The following is a 26,475-nucleotide window of genomic DNA, read 5'->3' on the forward strand; positions in this document are numbered from 1 at the left end:
AGTAATGACACTGTGATCTCTAAAAACGTTTTTGCACTAATCAACACTATATTTGCAGCTGTATACGAAATAAGTAACACCAATGACTACCATAATGCTATGAAAACACTAGACATGCACTATGGCTAGATCATTAGAACAATCGGTAAAACATTCAGAATGCTATGAAAACACTAGACACTGCTTATATAAACCTGGTGAACTTCATATTTAATAGACATCAGCTACTAACTTTCAGACAACACAAACTATCAATACTTTTATACGCTAATTGGAAATCCTTCCTAAAGCATGCAACTTCCAAGCTGTCACTGGCAAGAAAAATAAAAGACAATATATACAGGACATGTTTATAAGTGGCATTGCCTCCTCTTCTATTCGCCAATCAATGCCTACTTGAAGAATCTTCGCTTACTCCAAGAAACATACACTATGGCTAGATCACTAGAACAATCGGTAAAACATTCAGAATGCTATGAAAATAGTAACAATACAATGGTTGTTACTATATCCTGGAGAAGCTGTCCGTGTAAATTAAAAAATATTCAACCCTTCAGTGCTTCATGTCATTTGTGGCTATGGCTGACGCGTAATGCCGAGTGCATAAAATGTAAAAAAAAAAGAGAGGGACATTGAGCTAATGTACGTAGAGCTTCAGTTGCTGCTGCTGCTGCATTTTTACAAATCTGACCTTTCCTTGTCCTGTCTTGCTGTATTTGAAATGAAAGACGTTACATTACCAAAAGACGTTACATTAACAAAATGTAAAATAAATGGCTATCTTATTAAAGCCATGGCCATTCCGTCAGTGTAGGGACTTTCATTAGTAAAACTCTTGCCAAAGAATTAACTCTCTTTATTATAGTGAAATAGAAAACGATAGCTTTTGCATATCTTGCACAACATGGTAAAATCACTGGCAAGACAACAGTAGATATTTCACTGGAAAATAAGGCACATTCAAGCGAAATCGTGAAAATAAAGATCTGTTTACTGGCGTTATTTTAGGAAAAGATATCTTACAAAAATATAATAAAGTGACATTAAAATTTAATGGCCTATTAGAGCTATTAACAAAAATAATCCATTTCCTTCCATAAATATCCCTTCTCCACCTCTTTTCTTGCACTCTTCTCCTAAAACAACACTTTTTTTTTTTTTTTTTTTTTTTTTTTACATGGGGGATCACCATTTATCAAGGCCCAGAAGCCACTCGGGGATAAGGGTTATTGTGTGTACAGTAATCAATGGGATAATATTGTAACAATAGTTGATAGTGGAGATTTGATAGTGTCTTACTTAAGGGGGCGGTTCATCAGGAATTTGTTTATGTTGGACTTGAAGACATCCAAGTTGTAGTCAGGTGAGAAACAGGCAAACAGAAGAGAATTCCACAGGCGTGCACTTCTCAGAAAGAAGCTTTGTTCATGGAATCTGTTTTGATTTAGGCACAGATAAAGAGTGGGGGAAATTACCGACAGTGGTTTTAGCTAGACGGGTGTTTATTGTGAAAAATTGGTGAGGGGGGGGGACCAGAGATTGGAGCACTTGCCATGGAAATAATAAAACAAAGACAAGCTTGTAACGTCTCTTCTGTGGGAGAGAGGCTGCAGGGAAGAGAAAAGGGCGTCCCCCCACTAATCCATGAAGTCTATTTTGTACTTTGCCAAGGCAAGATAGGCTGTTTTTAGAAGCTCCAGCTCAGATGTGGCAACAGTACTCCATCTTTGGACGTACTTGGCTTTTATACAGATATTAGTGATGTCTAACTAAAACCATGATAAATGAATGGTTGTTGATTATAGCGAAAAAAACAGATTTACCGAACTTGATGGTTAGCATTGCAAAATGATGGCTAGCATTGCAAAAATGATGGCTAGCATTGCAAAAATGATGCCTAGCATATGTATTATTTCGATGTGCGCTTTTAGCGAATAAAACTTTTTACAAAGGAAAGCATGACTTGACTTTTTTTTTTAATTCATGGTAAGAAGGGTCACCAGTTAGCAAGTACATGAACAGTTTTGTAAATGAAAAATTGAGAAAAAAAAACGAAATTTTATAACAAGACACTTTTATATCTACAATTTTATTAACATAAGTTATTGTTCAATAAGTGTTCATTTATGTAAATGCGTATTTGGTAAAGAAAGTTGACTTAGTAGTCACAAGCCTTAGAAATGTTTAAGTGTTCATAGTGTGAATAATATGCATATGTAAGTAACATATGTATGTGAGTATTTGGCAGCATGGCATTGTGTATGTGTGTTGGTTTACCTTGTTCTGTTAGTGTGTGAGTAGGTAGAGATGAACAAAAGTTTATGTGAGTCACTGAAGATTCCTTTTTGCCTCCTCCGACTAGAGGCTCAAGGGGGTCGTTGAGCATATGTTCTTGGAGCTCTGTTCTGAGGCGCAGCTAGCTGGATAAATCTCTCTCGTTTGCCTCGTTTTAGAGGAGCTTCCAAGTTCGTATCAGCTTATTACTTTGACATAGATGAGGTTTGAAACGATTTTCATTGGTTGTAAATACTTTGAATTAACACGTTCATGTGAAAACTAACTTGCTTTTGGAAGTGACAAGAGTGCGAAGAAAAGAGTAAACTATTCAAGCTATTTGCTTTTTAGCGTTCATTGAAAGTGCTTCGCGATTGGTACTGCAAGGTCATCAACAGTACTAGTAAAAAGTAAGTTTACTTTCCAAACAGGATAAAAAAAAACTATTGTATCCAGCATTCATTTTTTTTTTTTTATGCTTTGTTTCGGTATATATTATTCCCGTACATACAAATTGTATGTTCGTCCTATGTGAGTAATCCATCCAGCATAATTGCTTTATTGCTTTACCATTGTAATTTTAGTGAAAATCTATATCAATCAAATCTAAAATAGATGTTTTAACGAATGTTGTTTTGCCAGTCTGAACCCTTTTTTCCTTTTTTTTTTCTAGGTTTTAATCTTTTCTTTTTGACCCATTTTTTTTTTCATGCTTTTTTATCAAAGTTTGTACTTGTTTTCAGACTCTACCAGATTTACTAGCTGTAAATAAACTCTACCATCAGTACGGTCCTCAAAGTAGCTTATTCTAACCACAATCCTTAACTTAATTAAAATAAAGTCTCTTCTAATAGTGTAGTATATACACTTTATACACCATTTTAAAATCTTGTAGTTTCTAGGTATATTTTTTATATATATATATATGTGTTCAATTTGAATTTAGAACAATTGGAAGGCTTTTTAATCATCAAAGGTTTAAGGCCGAAACGCTAACAAGAAGTAAAAACAATTCTTGATTTTATTTTTGCAGATAATGTAATTCTTGAAGCACAGTAGTCGATAGGTTTGCTAATGCGACAAAAACATTTGGATTAACAATAAGTATAAAAAAAGACAGAAGTCATATTCCAACCAAATCGCACACCTTTGCAACAAATGACAAGTAAAGCTTCCAAAGCCTATGAGGAAACTCCCCATAAAATTTTGATTGATGGATACTTTTGAAGTATGTTAAATCTTTTTCTTCATCTAGGAAGCAAAGTGAATGCATCAGCATCGCTCGATAATGAGATGATGAATAAGATTTTGAAATCAACGGACGACTTTGGCAAACTACGATCTAGAGTATGGAATGAAATAGGGCTGTCTTTTAAAACTAAAATTTCTGTTTATCTTACTCTGATTATTTCGATATTGCTGTATGGATCGGATGTATGGACTCTGTGTAACAGAGCGCATAGCAGGAGCTGTGAGATAGCTGGCTTGCAAAGATATTAACAGCAGTAGCTGAAAAAAAAGCACATGTGTGCGATCTTGGGTGACAAGAAAAAAAGGACACCATGTGGTCAAGAGAAGCAAAGTGTGTGGTGAAGAAAATAGACGTGTAAAGTTGAAAATGAGAAAGAGTTGGCTATGGCCAGTGTGTGGTCAAGGAAAAACGCTACCAGGTGAGATGGACGTATGGTCCTACAGTGGCAGCAAAAGATTAAGCTGGTGTTGAGACAGCTGGGTTTTATTAATCTCTTGGTGGACGAAGTGAACAGTTAGAAAAAAACAAGAAGCAGCCATTGTTTGAAAAATGATGGTAATAAATGCAATTTGCACTTTAAACCCCCCTCCAAAAAATGTTTGAAAAATGATGGTAATAAATGTAATTTGCACTTTAAACCCCCCCCCCCCAAAAATGTTTGAAAAATAATGGTAATAAATGCAATTTGCACTTTAAACCCCCCCCCAAAAAATGTTTGAAAAATGATGATAATAAATGCAATTTGCACTTTAACCCCCCCCCAAAAAAAATGTTTGAAAAATAATGGTAATAAATGCAATTTGCACTTTAAACCCCCCCCCCCCCCCAAAAAAAAATGTTTGAAAAATAATGGTAATAAATGCAATTTGCACTTTAACCCCCCCCCCCCCAAAAAAAAATGTTTGAAAAATGATGGTAATAAATGCAATTTGCACTTTAAACCCCCCCCCAAAAAAAAATGTTTGAAAAATAATGGTAATAAATGCAATTTGCACTTTAAACCCCCCCCCCAAAAAAAAAATGTTTGAAAAATGATGGTAATAAATGCAATTTGCACTTTAACCCCCCCCCCAAAAAAAAATGTTTGAAAAATAATGGTAATAAATGCAATTTGCACTTTAAACCCCCCCCCCCCAAAAAAAAAAAAAAAAAATGTTTGAAAAATGATGGTAATAAATGCAATTTGCACTTAAAAAAAAAAAAACAAAAAAAAAAAAACGCTGATCCAGATTTTTATTTATTTTTATTTTTATGAATTACTAAAGTAAAGTGTACACACATACTAGAAGTACATCGACCAGTTGGATATTTTTCTTAAACGTTGTTTCACAGTATAACATAGAATTCTGAATTATTTGAAAAGTGTGACATATTAAGCACTGAAGCATTTCTAATGAAATCCCAATTTTGTTGGGCAGGTCACCTTCTCTGCATGGATGGAAGACAACTTCCAAAGCAACTCCCTTACAGTCAATTAAAAGAAGGTAGTCAGAATGTGAGACGTCCGTTCCTCAGGTATAAAGACAAACTAAAAGATAAACTTGAACTTTTGAAAATGATGCCTCGGGTAGAAAGTTATGGAGGGCAAAATATGCTACAGGTATTAACACATGTAAAGACAAGATTATCAAATCAAGCCAATATACATAGATTCCAAATAGGAACTGCGTCTGTTCAACCTGTCATGTGGCTTGGTTTGTGGAGGCAGACCTTGTGTCACACATGCGGTACAAATATTGAAAGCAGAGTATAACTGTGGATTGACAAGAAAGTCCATCATAGGTATTTTAGCCTTGTGCATTTACTACTGTTTATAAGTCTTTTATTTTTGCTATGTATCAGACTGCTTTTCATGACAATATCTTCTTGAATTAAAGTAAAATATATATTTTTAAAATGTTTTTCATCTTAAGTTAATGTTAGCTTCAATATAAATATTTTTAATGTAAGGATTATGATTAATTTTATTTTACAATAGTCACGTTTTGGTTTGATTTCTGGTCCTTGATCACAAACAAACTTTGATACCGTTGTGGTGGAACTAACCTATGTTACCTACTAATAGACTATTCCAATCTCTATAAATACCGGAAGACTAAGCTGGTCACTGAAGTGTGGTGTCTGCACAGATGCTGCACTCAAAGTAATTGTCCGCAGTCAATGGAGAGGGAAACCCTTCTATACTAAGGCAATTTTATTTTTGCAAACTGCCAGAGGGCCCACTTTTGAGGGGGCTGGTTATCTCCCACATTAAAACGACCTTGTGTCACATTTTGTTTTACATGGGGAAACAAATAGATATCAGTTGGTATCCGGTGGACCAACCTAGGTTGTTCGTCGGATGACGGCTTAACATTATGTTTATTAAAAAAAGATCTGAAGGTCGTTCCAAAAGTATGCCTCCTACTTTTTAATTAAAAAAGTTAAAGAGCTGTGAAGACAAGAGTAGTACCATTAAAACTAGTGACCTTTTGTGCCCAGAATTTATTTTTCTACCACTATTCTCAGTGCACTTTTGCCAGGAATTCAATAACTCATCAATGTTTCTGGGGCACATTCATGACAGTCTCACACTGTCAATATCTGCAATAGGGATAAAACTTTCAGGTCATGAATGCATAAGTTCAGTCATCATAACAATGCAATTTGCAATCCCCTTTGATCGATTTAGGTGGAATAAAAAATAGGAGGAATTACTTTTGGAATGAGATTTATATCTATATATCTATAAAAGTGAATGTGTGTGTGTGTGTGTCTGTCTGTGTACATTTCCCTATGCAATAACTCTGTCAATTTTTAGTCTACAGACTCAAAATTTGATATACAGGGTACTGAGATTTGGGAAAGTCTTTGCAATCCGTTTTCGGACAGAAATTTGACTGTTAAGGGGTCAAAGTTCAACGATTTGACATTTGAGAACTCTACCAAACTTGGGTCTAAACACTTGAAATTTTAGGTATAGGTTCCTTGGACATGGATCTAACTTAATAACTTGATTTGAGCCCAAAACAATAAATGTTAAGGGGTCATAATAGGAGTCAAATTTTAAAAAAAAATTTGACTTCTGCGGTCTCTACCAAATTACTCAGACAATTTGTGGTGTAAATATTTGAAATTTTACATAAAGGGTATTCAAAGATAGGGTAAGCTTTTTAATTGGTTTGGCTCAAAAATTTGAGCTACCGTATATATAAATGTATGTTTGCATGTCTGCCTAAAACTTTCAACAAAGGCGACGGATTTTCACAAGATCAGTATTGTTTGGAAACTCGACCCTTCATACGACAAATACCGAAAAATTGGCTAAAAACATTAACTTCTTCACCCGCAACTGGGCACTTTTCTACAGGGAGGGGTCGCTTTTTTCGCCGATATTTTCGAAAGTCATCCTCTCCTTTCGATTGTCTAGCCTTAATTTAAACCTACGTCACTTCCGGTTTGGCGGTGGTCGTAATAGCAAAGACGTCACATTTTCTTCCCATTCTTTTCCTACTTCACAGTACGGGTTCGACCCTGCCTTCCTACTACCACTTTTCTTTTTTTGCTCCACATACACCTCCAAACACCCGGGCAACTCCGGGCTGAAATGCTAGTATTTAGTATTATAATAATATAGTTATGGTAGATCTTATATTTCGGTGAGTTTGAGAATTTATTCCCTACATTTTTTTTTTTTTTTATCAAGGCCCGGAAGCCACTCAGGGATAAGGGTTATTGCAAGTACATTACGTTAGTGTGGAGATTTGATGAAGTGTTTACTTAAGGGGGCGGTTTATTAGGAATTTGTTAACATTGGACTTGAACACATCCAAGTTGTAGTCCGGTGGGAAGCAGGCAGACGGAACAGAGTTCCACAGGTGTGCAGTTCTAAGAAAGAAGCTTTGTTCATGGAATCCGCGTTTTGATTTAGACACAGATATAGAGTGGGGGAAATTTTTCACAGTAGATTCAGCTAGACGGGTGTTTTTCGTGAAAGATTGGCGAGGGGGGACCAGAGATTGGAGTTCAGATGAGCACCTGCCATGGAAATAACGATAAAACAAGGATAGGCTTGCAACGTCTCTTCTGTGGGAGAGGTTGCAGGGTAGAGAAAAGAGTATCCCCCACTAAGCCACGAAGTCTATTTTGTACTCTGTCAAGGCAGGAAAAGCTGTTTTTAGCAGCTCCTGCCCAGATATGGCAACAGTATTCCATCCTTGGATGTACTTGGCTTTTATACAGATAGAGAATTGCATCAGTAGTGAGATATCTTCTGGAGCGGTAGAAGGATCCCACCATCTTTCCAGCGACCTTGGCAACAGACTTGATGTACGTGTTCCATTTCAGATCAGGAGTAAAGGTCACTCCCAGAAGCTTGTAAAAACACGGGGCCTCACCCAGACGAGAGCCATCCATCACAATTGATGCCAGATGGGGATCAGAGCGTTGATGATGTAAGGATAGGAGTTTGGTTTTGGATGCATTAAAGGTAACCAGCCACATCCTCTCCCACTGAACCACGCGCTCGAGATCAGAGGAGAGAGAATCAGAGATAACTTTGTCATTTATAGCCTTTGATGTGTTGCCATAGATGGTCGTGTCAACCGCATAGATGTCAACGAATGATTTAAGTATGTGTTTAGGGAGGCCATTGATGTAGATCAGGAAGAGAGTGGGGCCCAGGATTGACCCCCTGAGGGACTCCAGCATTTATATTGCAGGCCTCCAATTTTTGTCCATCTACCACTACTCTTATGAGCCTATCGGAGAGAAATGATTTAATGATTGAGAAAACATTTCCAGTTATACTGTAGCTGGAAATCTTGTGAAGTAGACCATTATGCCATACCTTGTCGAAGGCCTTTGATATGTCAAGAGCAATTGCCCTAGAAAGGAAGCCTTTGTCAAGAGATTCACTAATCCTGTTTTTTTTAATGTGGTTCTTAAAATATTAACCCACACACACACACACACACACAACCTTGTCTGTCTCTGTACGGAACGGTCTCTACCAAACTACTGTTGATTTTTTTTATTTATTTTTTTTTTTTTTTCTACAAACTTGATACACAGGGGATTTATACTTTTTAGAACAACTTTTATTTGGTTTTTAGCCAGTAATAAAAGCTGCCAAAGGATCAAAATTGAAAAAGATTGTAACTTGGCAGATTTAAGTCGACTAAACATTACTTCTATGCATGCGCAAATATACATTTATATCTTTAACGTTATTTTTAAAGTTTTTTATATGCATATGGATTGAACTCAGATGGTAACGAATAATGCTGGAGCGCTAAAAGTTCTGGTTTCAATTCTAGCTGATGGCACTTGAGTCGTATATTTACGTACATATTTTTAAAAAGTTATTATAGTCAGTTAAGAATTAGCTGTATGGTAATAATAAATACAAAATCTGCATAAATTAAAATATCATATTTAAGCGTATTTTATGTCTAAACAATGCCAGGCGAACTGTTTATATATCATAAATGTGACTTTGTCTGCCTGTATAAGGAACAATCTCTACCAAACTACTCTGTCAATTTTTGGTTCAGACTTGAAACTTTATATATTCGGTATTCGGACGAATGGAACAAAATTGATTTGGTTTTTAGCCAGAAAAAGTTACTAAGGCGGTCAAAATTGGAAAATTGGAACTTGACGGGCATAATTTGATGTAATGTGTATGCTCTATGTATGCACAAATATACATTTATGTTTAGTTGTATTAATTTGTCACGTTTTGATGTGCATGTCGTTAACTTGGATGCTAGCGAATATCTCTAGAAAGTTAAATGTTTTGGTTTCGATTCTAGCTGATGGCACCAAAGTCGTAAACTTTTTCATTTTTTTTAACTTTTGAAACCACTATTGTGTATTGGGTACAATATAATAATCAATAGAGAACTGGCTCTATAATAATCAATACAAAATCTGCATGAATTAAAATATATTTAACCTATGACAATGCCATGCGCTTCTCTAGTACATGTATATTAGTGTTGTTTTTGTTTTTTTTCTCTCTCTCTGGTCAAACATAGGACTATAAACACAGTTCCTACATTGTTTCATTCTAGTATGAATGTTTCAGGCGTTTTTATTTGCAACACTAATTTTGACCAAACTGACTCTCTAAAAAAAAAAGTTCTACTTAGAAGAGATAGGAATATCTTTTACTTAATCATAAAAGAATTCTCTCCTTTCGTCCACTGATCCAGTTCTCAAAAATACGATCATTGTTTCATTTAATCATTTCGTGTTATCTTTCACCAATTAAGACTTCCATAGGTAAATAATCACCACTCCTTTCTGCTTCAATTCATATCTTTCAGGCAATTTGATTGGCTGTTTAGAGACATTTTTCAGAATTATTTGCAGAACTCAAGCCAATTCCATCTGTGAAAAAAGACATATGGCATCTGCGCATACACAATTAAATAATCTCAACTGCTACATTAAACATCACACATTCCATTGTTATGAGTTTATATTTATATGTAATTACTAGGGCTAGGACAACAGATTTTATTGTTTTGACTCTCAAGTATGTATCTGTTGATATCTTATGTAATATAGTTCTCAGTTGTCTGTGTTGGATATATATTCGAGTCAAAACAATGAAAAGAATATGCTGTTGTCATAGCCCTAGTAATTACACATAATTCCTACAAATATTGGCGTACAGTATTTACGAACCCTAATCGTAGCGCGTCACAAGTATTATACGTAACAACATTCTGCATCTATAATCATAACGCACAAATTTTGCTGCTCTAAGTTCTATGCTGTTAGATAAGGGTAATCTCCCACTCATACCATTCCCTTTACTGCAATCTCCTACCACCATATTAACTAACTGATAGTAGAAGAGGCCCCTTTCCACTGGTCTACTGGCAAGTAATCTAAATAGTCCATGAAGTTTAGACATGTCTGATTAATTTTGTCATTAAGCATAATCTAAAATACACAGATCCAATTAATCCTCAATTAATATACATTGTTATTGTTTATATTTTCATACAAAGTATTATTAGTAATGGTGGTGATACTTCCAGTACTTTTCAAATTAATCTAGTTTATAATATGAAAAAAAAATTAAAAAAAAATAAAAAAACAAAATACTGGTACAAACGCATCCAATAAATGTCACTAATCGTATGAAAATGTAATGTTTTACTATCCACTTTCAAGCAATTATCGAGGATCCAAATGACTGTAACGAAATCGCCATTTTTTTTTTTTTGTTCAAACTAAACAGGTTTGACATTACTTTTGTTTCAAAGTAAGTAAACGCTTTAAAATAAGTGAACACAAAACTTATCTATGTAGGTAGAAGAGTAACTTATCTTGCCTTTGGTAACATTTATTTGATACATTTTAATTTTTCATTTTTGTTGGCTATTGTAAAAAAATGGCAGTCGAAAGTTCAGTGTAGTATATGTTTGTTCATTATGATGCCACCCTTCCAGGCGAGCAAAACTATGCAACCAGAGAAAGCATGGAGTTATTTGCTAGTAATAATAATAGATATATAGAACGATAGGTTAATATGGAATCTTAACGAGAACACAACGTTGTGTGTTCACAGCTATTAACAAAGCTTTTCTTTCTTATAGTCTCTTTGTAATGACGCAATGATTTGATTTTATAAACAGTTGCTTCCTTAATTGCAAACAATAGAAGATATTGTCTTCATAGGAGTAAAATTTCAAGAATTAAAAAATAAATAAAAATAAGAAGCAGCCATTTTGTAGTATAGACAACAAAACAATAAATTGGTCAACGAATATTTATAAAAAATACTTGTTATCAAAACAAAGATAAGTTACTCTTCTACCTACCTAGAAAAGTTTTTGATGGTTTAACATATTTTAAAGCGTTTTTTGGTTCAAAAGAGTTCTTGGATTCACTCGGTCCATTTAGAATGGAAAATAGTAATGGCTGCCATAAGTCCAGCATTAGGACCTTTGGATAATCGCTCAGAAATCGAAAATTTAACAAAATACTGGTAGAAATTCATTCAATAAATGTCGCCGTGGCGTTTATTATGTGGGTTTCGACCAGTATTTTGCTAAATTTTCGTTTTTTTTTTTTTTTTTTTTTTTTTTTTTCAGCAATTATCGAGACTCCAGATTATCTTATGTCAGCCAGTTTTTCTTGTTGTAACTTAAAGAATCAACACTACTTGTGTTTCAAAGTAAATAAACACTTTGAAATAAGTCAAAACACTAAAAACATATCCAGGTAGGTAGAAAAGTAACTCGTCTCACCTTTGTTTGTTATATATTTGTTTTTTGACAACTTTTTCGTTTGGTTGTCTAGACTGCAAAATGCCTGAAAAGGCGATTATAAAAACAAACTAAAAACATTTGAAATAATTTTATTTTTTCAGATTATTAATTTCTTCATTTTTTATTTTTTTTCTCTTTCTTTTTCATTTGAGCATTGAAGAATTTTAGCTGTGATAAGAAAATAATCATTTCCGGTTTCAATTCTTGTTCTGAAACGTGGATTTTCTTAACTTTGAACTAAAAACTCAGTCAAGTAGAAATTTTTTTTGCATTCTCTCTTCACCTCTCTCTTTCTCCATCTTCTTATTTCACTGAAAAAGTGATTGCACATGTTCGGCCTCGAAGTCACAGATGGAATTAATTCTTTTGCCCTAATTTCAGACATTCTCCAACTGAAATGTTTTATAAATCATCTTTCTTGAGTTATATTTGCAAAATTCCCAGACAAAATGGCTTTCCATAAATTTCGAACATTTTCAAAATAGCCTTCCATACTCAAAATAAAAATATTTTCATTTTTGGAATCTTTAAAATATGGATGGATTTAGATTATTCAGACTATTGTTCTTGAATGTTGCCGTCACAATGTTTCGGCCGAATGTAACCTCTGAAATTCTTCAGGTACATTTTGTCAAACTCAGAAACTTGTAGAGAATTTTGAATGGAACCCCTTTTTAATCCACAGGGGTTGCTTGCTTTCATCCCAGCAGCCGTGGTTGGTATTTACTGAAGATCTGAGGCAGCTGATGGAAGACAGGAAAGTTTGGGGAGAGAGTTACATTGGACTGGGCAAGGTTGCCAACCAGATAGATAGATCCATATCTAATTTTTTTGGGTAATTTTTTTTTTAGCAAATAGTTTAGACTTTTTTATTTTCTGAAAATATTTTTGTCACAGTCCATTAACTTTTTCCACTTTTGTAATTTTCTCAAACTAGTTCAGTTTTTCATATTATTTGCATCCTTCGGACTATTGTTCTCATCTTAAGCGTTATTTTCAGAATGCTTTGGTCAATATAACCTCCAACCTTCTTCAGCTGTATCTTGTCGAACTCTGGAATCTGAACTGAATTTCAAATGGAACCCTTAATTCAATCCACGGAAGTAGCATGCTCCTGTTCCATCAGCCATGACTAGATAGAAGTCCTAAGTAATTTGCAATTTATTTTTGAGTGTCGCCTGCACTGGGGCTTGAACCTTTAACCTCCAGAAGAGTAACTTACAAGTGAATTTTACCAAAGTACTTTATCCAATGCACCATGGGTTCTTGCAGACAAGATGAGAACAGTAGTCTAAATAATCCAAATCATAGAAATAATAAATCCTCATCACAAAAATTCAGAAACATAAGTCAATTTTTCACAAAATTTTATATGAATACAAAAATTTTATGTGAAAATGTGGTTTGTTGGGAATTTATAGGGAATTTTGAATTAAACCTTTTATCTATGGAGAGTGGATTGTTTTTGTTACGTCAGTCATGACAAGGTAAAAGTGTTAATTATTATGTTATTCTTACTTATCGCCTATAGTAAAGATTGAACCTTCAACCTCCAGAAGACTAAATTTTGGAACTGATTGTAAGTCAATGCCTTTATCCATTGCACCACACCAAATAATCCGAATTATCAGTCATCATCTTAAAAAAAACATAATTAATGTCTATTTCTATGGAGTGATATATTTATGACATGTGTAAAGTTCTCAAAGTGCAATTGTTTATCCTGGATGATTGACAGGGGATGAACCTAGGGTGAGCTAGAACCCAATATGAAAAGTAGATAGTCGATTGATTAGCTTAACCATGTGATGCAAGGGAAATTTAAATTAAATTCTGTTGCAGCGAATATGTTACCTAATTCATATATCATGTAAGATCTTGTGAAATACGTGCTGAGCTAAGACCTGATGGTGTTGGATATTTATGTCGTGTGTACAGAAAAATCGTTTTGACAAATTAAAAAAAAAAAAAAACATAAAATAATTATCAAATGTACCAAAAGGACATTTGAATAAAAATTATAAACCTGGCACAGGCACCTGCTGTGAAGAAGCAACAAACTTGATCAATTGTCAAAAAGATGTTAAAAATATGTTTTAAAGATCATTTTCAGTGAAAGGTTACACAGGTGAAATAAAAGTAAGGTCAATCCAGTGAAACGACAATGGCTGAATAAAACGCCCTTGGGAGTATGACTACAGTGACAATGTTATCCCAAAAGGAGTGTTTCAGGTGGTCACAAATGGTTATATAATATCAACCAAAAAGGACATTGTTGTTGGTTGACGATTTGAGCCAGAGAAGAATCAACCCATCGAATTTCCGTGCATGCATCTCCTTCTTAGCAATCAATGATTCATAACCGTTACCAACAATGAAGATATATATTTATATTTTCATTTATCAGTGTATTGTCATTATTTTTAACACAACAGAAATACAACAATGGTCGCCAGAAGCAACTCTTAGTTAAGAAATTGAAGATCCGTTTTAGGCAAAATTAATAAAATTTAAAGTTTTACTCTTTGTGAGATTTGTGAGAGAATCTCAGTAGCAGTGGGCTTCATTATTAACAAAAATGAAAAAAATAAGAGTGTAATATTTTTTATAGAAGATCAGAACATCGGTACCATCGGTTTCAAACACAAAATTATTTCAATTATTTTTCTCCTAAGTTTCATTTTCAATATCATTGTTTTATATCTCCCACCCCATTACATTTTCTACTGTTAATTTTTTCTTTCTTTTTCTTTTTTCTTGTATTTATTTATTTATTAGCAGGACCCATGTACCAGCATTGCCTGGTGGGAGTCTGATACAAAACCAGGACAGATTTAATAAAGGACCCCCCCCCCTCTCTCCCCGAAAACAAATTAAACTAAGATTGTCAGCTCTGGAAAATAATGAGCACTGGCGTCCATGCCTCAAATGAAATCATTTGGCTTCCACTGTTGGGTATTGTATGGCAGTGGCAGCTAGCGGAAGCCACTGGCTGTCATTATCTGCACTGGGGTTACTGGCGAGTAGTGTTGGTTTGGAGAAATTACTGGCGTGTACTGTATTGCCTTTACAACTGGCAGTCACTAGTGGCCATGATCAGTGTCGGCCTCCATTGGACTGCTCCAAACTGAAATCATCTGCCTTCAACTTAAGGGCATGGTTGGGCACTAGAATTCACTGGCTACCTATGGCAAGCAGTGATAGTCACTGGTGGTTAGTGCTGTTTTAGGTATTTACATGCATTTACTCGCATTTACTGGTGGACACTGCCTGCTTTTCCAACTGTCATTGTCTGTTCTTGATGTTCACTGTTGGCCATGACCAGTATCGGCCTCCATTGAACTGCTCTGAAATGAAATTGTCTGTCTTTAATGGTACACAATAGTGGTCATTGGTGTTTTTAGATGTGTTTGATTAATGTTCCTATTTACAATGCCTCCCCACGGGACAGAGTTAGACACCAGGGTCGTTTTTTAACGTGGAGAAAAAGAACAAAAATAAAAATTGTCTCAGTCGTGAAGAATTTCTCCTCCACTGACAGAGAACAAGAAATTGAAGTGCAGCATCTGAAGAACAGATACTACACTTTGATCTTGTCCCGATTAATGTTAGTCATTTATTTATGTGTGTGTGAGTGAGTCTTTGATGGATTTTTTTTTAATTAACTTTAAAAATTTTATTTCTTATTTTCTATTAATATTAAAAAATAACTTGTTTTATTAGAATTTTTCAGTTGCAACACCAATTTCCTAGCACTTTTCGCACTTATGCCTTGCCAGATTAACCATTTTTTTTTTTTTCTCAGACCATCTGGTGGCCCTGTCGGTGGGGCATTAGAATACGCCGACTGCCCCCCTGCAGAGGGTAAAAGTCCCTCAATGGGGGTCCTGGATATGACCTTAAACTATATCCATGGTGAGGCCTCAGCTTGTGGGCTTTGGGGAGTGTGGAGCAACCCTTTAATTACCATTGCTCCCAGGTCCACTCTGACCCGGAGTGGTAGTACCTGTTAGGGTCCCAACTATGGGTTAAATAGAAACCGACGTGAAAACAACAAATATACTCTATTAAAAAAATTTTTCTTCAAAATCTTTGGATTTGGCATTAAATAACCCGAAAAAGGGTTGATATGCCGTAAAACAACCAACCAACCAGACCATCTGGTTGCACCTTAATAATTTATACATCTATGTCTCTAAGCTATTACTTGTTTCTAGAAAATTGAACTTTTCCTTTGAGGAAAATATGGCTGCCACTTAAAGTTGCCTGTAAAGTCATAGCTAGTGTTAAATGTAAGCAAAATAAAATATAATCTCAAATTAAGACTACCACCAGCAGGTGCAGTTTAAATAAATTGATAGTGTACTACACACAGTCATCTGTTGGCCACCCAGTAAAACTCGTCTGACGTCAGCGGAATTATCAAGTTCTCTTTTGTAATTTTATTTTTAGATTAAAATAGTTTAATCATTATGAAATGTAAGAAGTATTTTTTAGCATTTCAACTTTTTCTTTAACGAATATAAACTCAAAATGAAGGGAGACTACTACCATCAGATGCAGTTTAAATAAACACATTGATGTGTTATATATAGTGTCCTCTGTTGGTCACTCGGTAAATTACTTTGGCTGCCACAGGTTTCAGATTCTTTTGCGAATTTTTTGTTTTTTCGTATATGGAATCTTTGTACTATCAATTGCCATAAAAATCTTGGTTTCTCCAAATTTTAAATTTTTTTATGGAAATTGCTCCAGACAAAGCATGAATACAACATGGTCGCCTTCAAATCTAAAGTAAACAAGTTCCCGTTAAGCTGTCCTCATAAATAATAAAATTCTACCTAATTTACATTATTATTGATTAGTACACTTCCACATTACACTCTTATTAACTCTTATCCTCGAGTGGCCTTTGGGTCTTGATAAGTAGTGACTCCCAAGTAAAAAAAAGAAAAAAATACTACTTCAAGGTTAAAAGGAAAAAAAACCTTTGTTTAACACCATGGCTGCCACATAAATTTGCTTGTGAAGCCATAACCAGAGTTAAATCTAAGCAAAATACAATATAACCTCAAAATAAAGGGAGACTACCATCAACAGGTGCAGTTCAAGCAAACAAATTATTGGCGTGTTACACACATATCCATCTGTTGTCCGCTCAGTAACGATTTTGTTTCTAGATTAAAATACTTTCAGTTGCCAGAAAATTGGTGTTTCGTCTGACAATATTGGCAATATTTTTTTTAATGTTTTTATAATCTTTGTCAGCATTGTTTTTTTTTTTTTTACTATTTTTCAGAAACTTTTGATTGTTTTTTTTTCTCATCCGAGGAATTTTCTTTGTAATTTCACAAAATGCCGCACCTGCAAATTGAAAATTATGATTGGATCAGATTCACATTTTTTGTATTTAATTTCATCATCACAGTAAGTACAAGAAACTTTACATATTTTATATATAAATGTCAGTGTATGTGTGTGTGTTCCATATAGAAAGAAAGGTTAGAGAATCTACATAAAAATTGAAAGTGTATTTGTATGTAAAATTTAAGTACAAGAAACGTGTGTGTGTGTGTGTATATATATATATATATATATATATATAAAGCTGAATGTCTCTGTGTGTGTCTGGTCACAAATAGGCTCCTATATGGTTTACTATTTTAAAAAACTGATTACATATAATGATAGAAAATGTATCGAGACACAGGAATGGGTATGTTTAATCTGGCAGAACAGTGGTTCATTAAAATTGTGGGTTCTGCATTCGCACCTGGTCCATAAAGTATGGAAATAAAAAATTTAAAAATTAAAAAAAAAAAACGTTTACAAGTGTTTTTGATATAGATGTACATAAAAATACTTTAATAAGTATGTTTTAACTTAAATAGGGATGGTATAATAAAATCTGTGTTTGCGTTCGCGCCTGGCCTCCATAGAATGGAAATAGGCACAAACTTTAATAAAGATTTTTCATATCTATCTGCGTAAGTATACTTTGATAATTATGTTTCAGTTTGAAGAAATATGGTATAATAAAATTATGGGGTGTACGTTCGTGCCTGACCTCCATAGAATGGAAATATGTCACAAAGTTTAACAAAGTTTTTAATATAGATCCACAGAATATTGTGATAAGTGTTTCAGTGTGAACAGGTATGGTATAATAAATTATGGGGTTTATCTATCTTATTTTTACTTTCATCATATTTTGCTTTGGTTTTGATACCCCCAAATTCGAAGCTCTCTTTACAACCCTTCCTTTTCATAACCTATCATACTTTCATAAATCAGTCCATTTTCTGTAGACTTTTTTTGAATCCAGTCAACGACGGGTACTTTTGCTAGTGTGTATGTATGTATATATATATATATATGCATACATACACACTAACAAAAGACCTGGCTTTCTATAGCGTAAAGGAGACTGTAAACTTTATCAAATTATGTATTGTTCCTGATGTTTATGAATAACCTCCCCGACAAAATTGCCTCTGAGATGGGTATATATGTTGATGACACCACACTCTATAACAGGCATGACAGGAAAACAAATGAACACATATCTAAAGAAATGGCAAAAACACTAGAGGGTGATCTCCAATCTGTAGTGGAATGGGGACAAAAATGGATGGTCACATTCAATGCTGCCAAGACTAAACTGGTTTCCTTCAATAATTACAAGAAATCTTCTCTGCCACCAATAGCAATAGACAGTGACTTTATCTGAGAGTACATCTTTCAAAATGCTTGGTCTAACGTTCACAGGAAACATGAGTTGGAACAATTACATTGAAAGTATTGCCAGGACCACTGCGAAGAAGGTAGGCTCTCTCTACCGTGCTAGAAAACTACTAACACCCGAAAGTATCCTGTACCTCTGTAAGGCCACCATTCGCCCATGTATGGAGTATTGCTGTCACATTTGGGCTGGTGCATCTGCTACTAGTCTCTCACTCCTAGACAAGGTTCAAAAGAGTCGTCAATCTGATAGGTCCTGAACTGGCATCTAGGCTTCAGCCTCTGTCCCACCGACGAAATGTTGCATCCCTCTGCCTGTTCTACAAGTATTTTAATGGTGAATGCTCACACGAACTGTAGACACTTGTACCCCCACAATGTAAACACCCTCGACAAACCCGACAGGCAACTAAATCCCATCCCCACACAGTAGAGATCCCTAGATGTAAAAGATCTTTCTACTCCAGTAGTTTCTTCCCCAGAACCGCTAGACTCTGGAATTCTATTCCAGGTCCCTGCTTCCCCAACTGTACTGACGTGCAGAAGTTCAAATGTAACGTGAACCGACATCTTGCTGCCCAAATCTCTATATAGTACCCCAGTAGTTGCTGCTCCTGACAGTAGTCCCTACACCAAAGTGGCAATTTGCCTTGTTTGGTGTGAAAATGTAATAAAAAAAAAAAAAATAAAAAAAAATTGATGTGGCCTAACTCGACCCATCCCGTGGGGAGGGGGGGTGAAAGGAAAAGATGCGTGGATTGACCATTGCTCTCTGTCCAGATATGTTTTCTTTAAAATCATTGAATAAGAAAACAAAAGAACTTTAATCCTTAAAATTGTTCATTTTAATTAAAGAAAGTTATAAAAAAAAAAAATCTTTAAATTTACTTTTTAAATATATATTTTTTTGCTTTGTCCTTTTTTTTTTCTTTTTAATAAAAAAATCTTTAAATTTATTTAAATATATATTTTTTTGCTTTGTCCTTTTTTTTTCTTTTTAATAAAAAAATCTTTAAATTCATTTTTTAAATATATATTTTTTTGCTTTGCACTTTTTTTTTTTTTTAATGAAAAAAATCTTTTAACCCTTTGATGCATGAATTTTTTCAGAAATTTTATGTACTTGTTTTAACTTGTTCTTGAACCACATGATATTGAGATGACTAATTATGTAAGCAAATATATTCCTCAATGCCCCCAATTCTCACAAAAAAAAAACTCGCGATGCAGATACCTCTGACAAGAAACAAAATCCCACGCCTATACTGTGGTGATCCCTACATACCTGAAAGCCTTCTACTCAGATAGCTCCTTCTATTGCACAGCTAGACTTTGGAATTCCTTCCCAGGTCCCTGCTTCTTTGACAGTACTGACATGTAGAAGTTCAAGTGTTATGTGAACAAGCATCTCACTGCTCAACTCCCTATATAGTATCCCTGTAAATTTGGTCCAAAATAGTAGCCCTTTATGTCAAAGTTGCACCATGCTTTGTTTAGAGTAAAAAAAAAAAAAAATTGGTTGAAGCCAAATTTATTATAATTTGACAACTTTTATTTTTGTTGTTCCACAACAACAAAAATGCATGAAAAAGATAATTTTTTAAATATAAATTTTTTTAGGAGTAAGTCACATCTGTTGAAAGTTTTATTTTGTAAGGTTAAATTTACAAATTTTTGAAAACCAAGTACTGCTGGATATTTTTTAATGAAAAATCACTTTTTTAAACCTTATGAAATAATGCTTTCAAAAGATGTGATTAACTCTTTCGATTCAATTTTTGCACCATCCACACAAGACACTTTGAATCTGACTTTGATACAACCACCAACGAGATCTGAATTACAATTTTTTTTTCCTTTTAGCTGTTTCCTCTCCTCCCCTCTGGACTTGACAATATGAAAACAATGGGGAAAAAAAAAATTTTTTAATCATTTTTCCAAATTTCTTTTTGCTTCGTTTAAAAATATTCAATTTTACTTAATTTTGAAGTAATTGTAAGTAAAAAAAAATATTTATTCTTTTTTAGTGTTTGGGTGGAGGGCAATTAGTTGTTGGTGTGTGGCTGCAGAATCTGTGGACTCCATACGGCTCACTCCTACCAACTTACAGCCTTTTAAGCCCAACAACCCTCATTATAATCATGGGTGCCATCATTACCATTGTGGGATTTTTGGGTGCCTTTGGATCTCTCATGGAGAACAGATACATGTTGATTGTGGTAAGTATTCCAGGGTAAGAAACCCATTCATCCTTAATGTGACTCACATCATTAGTTTACTTGAAATCCAGGAAAAAAAACAATCGCCGTATATAAAATTAAAAAAAAAAATATTTACTTTTCCACAAAGAAAATATAATGCAAGAACTGTTGTAATTTTTTTAGTTAAGATTTGTTTGTTTTTTGTTGCTTTGTTTCGATGGTTTGTGTTTGCTTTGTTTTTGTTTTTAATTTTATTTTGGATTAGGGTGAAAAAAAACAAAAAAATAGTTTCTTACATTTATTTTAGGGTTAGTTTCCAAATTTTTTTTTTTTTTTCAATTGCTGATTTTCTGTTGGCGTTAGTTTACTCAATTAAAAATTATCACCTGTCTTAAAATCTGATTGGCTAAATGCTTTGTCAGCTTCTGGGAGTTTACATGAACAGGTGAAAGATTCCAAGGAATAGTTAGCTTTAGCATGACTCACAAACTGAAAATCGTTTACTGATGTAAAATTTTTCCACTTACCAGGATTTCCTATTTTAGTTAATAAACTATGCCAAATTTAATTAGGTATTATTTTTGTACAATATACGTAATATATATAAAATAAATAAAATTGTGTACAAAACTTTCATATTTTCTTCCATGCCAATTTGTTTATTTATTTTACAATAAAACCAGAAATTCGGTTTGGTAACCACACCATTACTTTTTCAACTCGAGGTTTTAATCTGACACCAGTATGCTTCCATCACATCCCAAGTAGCTATTTTGTTAAATAGCTGGTCGGATATTTAGTTGAAAAGGTTTGAGTGACACTTAAAATCAAAATTGCTGTGTTGTTGATGCATTTATCGCCTCTCTTGGAAGTCTATTCCAAGATTCCATAACCCTGATTGAAAAATCAGCCCTCCTCCGACTCGATCAAAATCAGCAGTGAAATAGTTTTGTGCGGTGTCTATGTAGACCTCTTTTTGGCATAAGGATGAATAATAGCTCCTTGAGGTATATCATAATGACCATTAAATGAGATTGTAGGCTAAAATCAGATCACCACATAATCATTAGTGTTCAAAGGAGAAAAGATTAAATTTCTTGAGTCGGCTTTCAATAAGGTAGATCAAATTATTGGAATAGACTTCCAAGAGAGGCGATAAGGTAGATCAAATTATTGATCAAAATAAACACCATCAGAATCAAGTCACTTTTTCCAATGCAGATTTTTTAATCATTTCTTATGCAGAAAGTTATCGAGATGCTTGAAAAAGGGGTGAGATCTGGAGAGTAAAGCAAATAAGGCAGTTTCGTAGCTCAATTAGTTCAACTTTTGCAGGATCAGTTTAGCAATGTGTGACCAGGCATTATTATGAAGGAGAATTTGGCCTTTTCTGTTAGCTTATGATGGGTGCTGTTGTCAAAGTTTCTGATGCATTTCATCCATTTGTTGAGAGTACTTCTCTACCATAATGGTTTCGCCTGCATTCAAAAAACTAATCGATGAGACTGGTCGCAGACCATCAAACAGTCAACTCTAGCTTTGGGAAGTGTCATGGAGCTTCATCGGCATCTAACCACTGAACTGAGCATCGTTTGTTATTGTAAAGAACCCACTTTTCATCTCTAGTCAGAACCCTGTCGAGAAACAGGTCGTTGTTGTTGTTGTTGTGTAAAAGGGAAGATATTTTTCTTAGAAAATTGTCCAGCTTTGATTAAATTACATTTATCTTGTCTGATTCTATGTTTTTGTTTTATTTTTAATATTTTTGGATAACATATTAAATCGATAAAATATGTCATAAACAAAAAAAATTGTTTAAAAAAATAATCTATTTCCTTGCTTTTAATTTTTGTTGATCTTAAATACCTTTTTGTAAATTTTATTTGTGTTTAATAATTAATGCTAAATGATTATTCTAACATCCAAAAATGTTGTCTCTTTATTTTTGCAGTATTTCGTGTTTGTTTTGCTGATGCTAGTCCTGGAAATAATCATCACAATCCTTGGCTGTACACAGAAAGAAATTGTGAGTTAATGTTCATTGTGTTATGTTTGTCTTTGGAAATTCTCAGCTTAAAATTTTTCTATAATCTCACCATTAGCATTTTTCCTAGTGTGTATGTGGGAGAAAGGGCTTATACACCCCTCCTCAACTGGAGACGTTAAATGTGAGATTTGGGGCTGACACTAGGACATCACTTGTTTGCCTTTGTACTCAAAACAAGCCAGTGAAAACAAAGTAACAACTCGAAAACAATGAAATAAAAAAAGGAAGTCTTTATTAGTCACTGAACTGACTGGATTCACTATAAAATTGTGTCCTTGAGAATTTGTACAAAGAGAGCCTGCAAATTGTGTGTGTGTGTGTGGGGGGGGTGTAAATTGAGAGGAGAAATCTTACATACCGTGTAAAATGTGTTTGTAAACATGCACATACTGAAGTGTAAGCATGGCGGCCAGACTGAAGGAAAAGAGACAGTCTGACTGATGTTTTCGGCAGCCAGTCTGGGATAAAAAAAAAAGAGGAAGAGACTGTCTGTGCATCTCTTTTTATAATGTGGACCTTAGTGTCCTCTGATCACGAAAAGGAAAATAATTTGGCACTGAAAACGGCCCCTAGATGGGATTCTACGTATTCCGTTGAACAAGGGCAAGTAATACTACAAATTATTAATATTTTTTTTTTTTTTTTAATCACAAGAAATTCTAGAGTTATTGGATTGAAAGTTGCAGAATGAAAAAGAAAAAATAAATAAAGGAAGGTTTAAGTAATGCAAGTGAAAGCAAATCTATAAACTTGTTTTTAATAAAATAAATATTTTATATTAATATTTGTTTAATTGATTGAAAATTTCATTGAGATTAAATAATTTTTTTTTTATGGAAATTGCTCCAGACAGCAAATGAAACCACTTGATGTAAAAAGCTAATAAGAATGATAAATGATTATCACAAAGATAGGAATGCTTATTGAAAAAACCAAGGCTACAGGTAGGAGGAAACAATCAGCAGGAATGGAGTTCCACAATTATACAGTTCTTGGAAACAAACTGCTGGAATAGAAAACTGTATTACTATAAGGTATCAAAATAATGTATTCATGAAGACTACTAGACCAAAAAATCAAACGAGCTGGAACAAAAGAAGCAGGAAATGGATAAGACAATTCTGAAGAATATGTTATAATAGTATTTATAGAAGAAACTGAGACCATCAACATCATGTCTGGTTCCAATAAAATTACAGATAAGTTTTTGCACCTTATCAAGAATCCTCAATGCATGTTAACATGTTTTCAGAGTCATGAATTGTGTAGTATTGAATAAAATGTTTTTTCGGTCATTTTTAGTGAAACATCTTACAGTTGCCGTATCATGCAAGGAACAATGATAAAGCAGAATGGCTTGTCGATACTTTCAAAAGAGCATTAAAAAAAAGTGAGGAGTATTTCCATGGAAAAAGATGTATAGGATTTTCTACAAGTTATAGAATACCCTGAATCATAATGTTCCATCTTGTGTGTCATGTCGTATGTTCACAAGAAAGATCAAGATTAATTACTGTTACTGACTCATTAGAAACTGAAATGCAAAATAAATGTCAAAAAAAAAACCTCTTCAAGTTGGAGAAAAGGTTCTTTTACAAATGTCTAAAAATAACCATTAATTTTGGGAAATCTGAACTGTAGAGAAAAGAATTGGGAATATGCTCTATATAGTGAAAGGGTTAAATTTGACCTATAAGAGACATTTTTTTTAATCGCTCTAGACAAGGCAGTAAGCCACTTGATGTAATGAGCAAAAGATGATTATTATAAAAACAGAAAGTGCCTATTGACTTTAGTCTTGAAAAGACCAAAGTTATAGGTAGGGGGAAAACAGTCTACAGGAAAAGTGTTCCACAAGCTTGTAGTCATCGGAAAGAAGCCACTGGAATAGGAATCTGTATTGCAATGAGATATTAAAACTAGGAAAAGATATTCTAATACTGCAGGTGACAACACTTCAGAAGAAAAATTGATATCGTGTTTGATACATTCGAGTTACCAGTCTTGCCGTTATTTGCTCAGAGGTGAACGTCTAAAGGAAAAATATTCACTGAAGTCAACCCAAATAGATATTAACTCATAATGGTGCAAAGTTATGGTATAACCTGATGTACTTATTTTAAGAATACTATTTTAGGAATGAATATACTTATAACTAAACATCAGCCATTAGTGTTATTCAGTCGGCGCCCAGTGGTGATAGTCCAGCAGAAACTGCACCATTTCAGTGGCCTTTTATCTGTTGGACTAAGGCATTTGTGTTGGATCTTTTTGGGGCAGAGTAAGTTTATTGCTTCCTTCCTGAAGCGCCCTGACTGGGGAATGCTAATTAGGCTTCCCAGGAAATTATTAATTGGTCAGTATGCTCTTTCTTTAGGAGAGCTGGCTTGATTTGCCCCACTTTCTGACCTTCTGTTAAATCTTCATGCAGTGAAAGGGAAATAAATACTGTTATTGGTGGCAGTTATGGCTCCAGAATCATGACGTGTACTTCTGTAAAATTCTTTTGCTAATAGTTTTTTGTTAATTATACCAACTGTGCTTGTCTTATTGCCGGCCTGCAAGGCCTCAGCAACTTACTTATTTTTAGTTTGTTTATTTTTTAAACTTATTTAATTCATTTTTTAATTAATTTATTTTTTAAATTTATTTTAAAATTTATTTTAGGTTCATGAAACGGTTACACAGCAAATGGTGATCAGCATCCGAGAATCTTATGACCCAACGAAAGGAAATGATGAACAAGGTCTTGTTAAAATTTGGGACCAACTTCAAGTTGAGGTTTGTGGCTGATTAATTCTAATACAATGTTGCAAATTTGAAAATCATAATTAGCTGTACTTACCAACTACCGCGTATGAGTCTTTACTTTCGCTTTTTTCATTTTAATAGTATTTTAAAATTATGTGAAAGTTAAAGATAATTATTATGGCATCGTTTGGTTATTAATAAATTAATATTAATTGAATCAAATTGCTATGAAGCTAATTTGAAATGCTAAAAATGTTAAAAAATATATTTGGGGAATCAAAAGAACAGGCGACTCTAAGTCTGCAGCAAACAGTGTCAACTAAAAAATTCATATTAATTATTTTTGTTTTACTGTACACATAGATTCGAAAAAGTTGTCACAAAACAAATATATAACAAATAAATGTTATCAAAGCCAAGATAAGTTACTTTTCTACCTAACTGGATATGTTTTTAGTGTTTATATTTAATGTAACATGTTTATTCAGCTCAAAAAACATAATGTTTACCGATGTATTGAAAAATTTAAAATGGCAGCCGACTCTCTGTTTGAGGCCGTAAGTTTGACAAAATGAGTTGTAAATAAAAAACCAGACAAAATACTGTTAGAAACTCGCTCAATATATGTTACCGTGGCATAGGCTGACATATATTCGGCGGGTTTTTAATAGTATTTTGACTGGTTTTTTATTTATAACTCATTTTCCCAAACTTGCTGTCTCCAAGAGAGAGTCGGCCGCCATTTTGAATTTTCCAATACATCGGTAAACACTGTTTTTCGAGCTGAATAAACGTGTTACATTAAATATAAACACTGAAAACATATCCAGTTGGGTAGAAAAGTAACGTATCTTGCCTTTGATAACATTTATTTGTTCTATATTTGTTTTGTGACAACTTTTTCGAATCTATATGTACAGTATAACAAACCCGTTTTTT

At 34.0% G+C, this 26,475-nt stretch overlaps 1 protein-coding gene across 3 annotated transcripts in view; it reads left to right on the forward strand.

Moving 5' to 3' along the window:
- LOC145292880 (tetraspanin-9-like) overlaps nucleotides 1-26,475 on the forward strand; it is a 76,613-nt gene that overhangs the window by 34,248 nt on the left and 15,890 nt on the right. The window contains exons 2-6 of one of the 3 annotated variants that reach the window (XM_080139000.1): nucleotides 11,620-11,749; nucleotides 17,096-17,223; nucleotides 20,565-20,756; nucleotides 22,690-22,764; nucleotides 25,453-25,566. In XM_080139000.1, coding sequence (XP_079995126.1) covers nucleotides 17,152-17,223; nucleotides 20,565-20,756; nucleotides 22,690-22,764; nucleotides 25,453-25,566 — 453 coding nt within the window. In that variant the 5' untranslated portion in view covers nucleotides 11,620-11,749; nucleotides 17,096-17,151. Of the gene's footprint in view, nucleotides 1-11,619; nucleotides 11,750-12,481; nucleotides 12,632-17,095; nucleotides 17,224-20,564; nucleotides 20,757-22,689; nucleotides 22,765-25,452; nucleotides 25,567-26,475 lie in introns of all 3 variants that reach the window. The other 2 variants (XM_080139001.1, XM_080138999.1) reach the window with 2 other exon arrangements.

The sequence above is a fragment of the Euprymna scolopes genome, chromosome 14 (genome assembly GCF_053919585.1).
Source record: "Euprymna scolopes isolate OS-2025 chromosome 14, ASM5391958v1, whole genome shotgun sequence".
NCBI classification, from domain to species: domain Eukaryota; kingdom Metazoa; phylum Mollusca; class Cephalopoda; order Sepiida; family Sepiolidae; genus Euprymna; species Euprymna scolopes.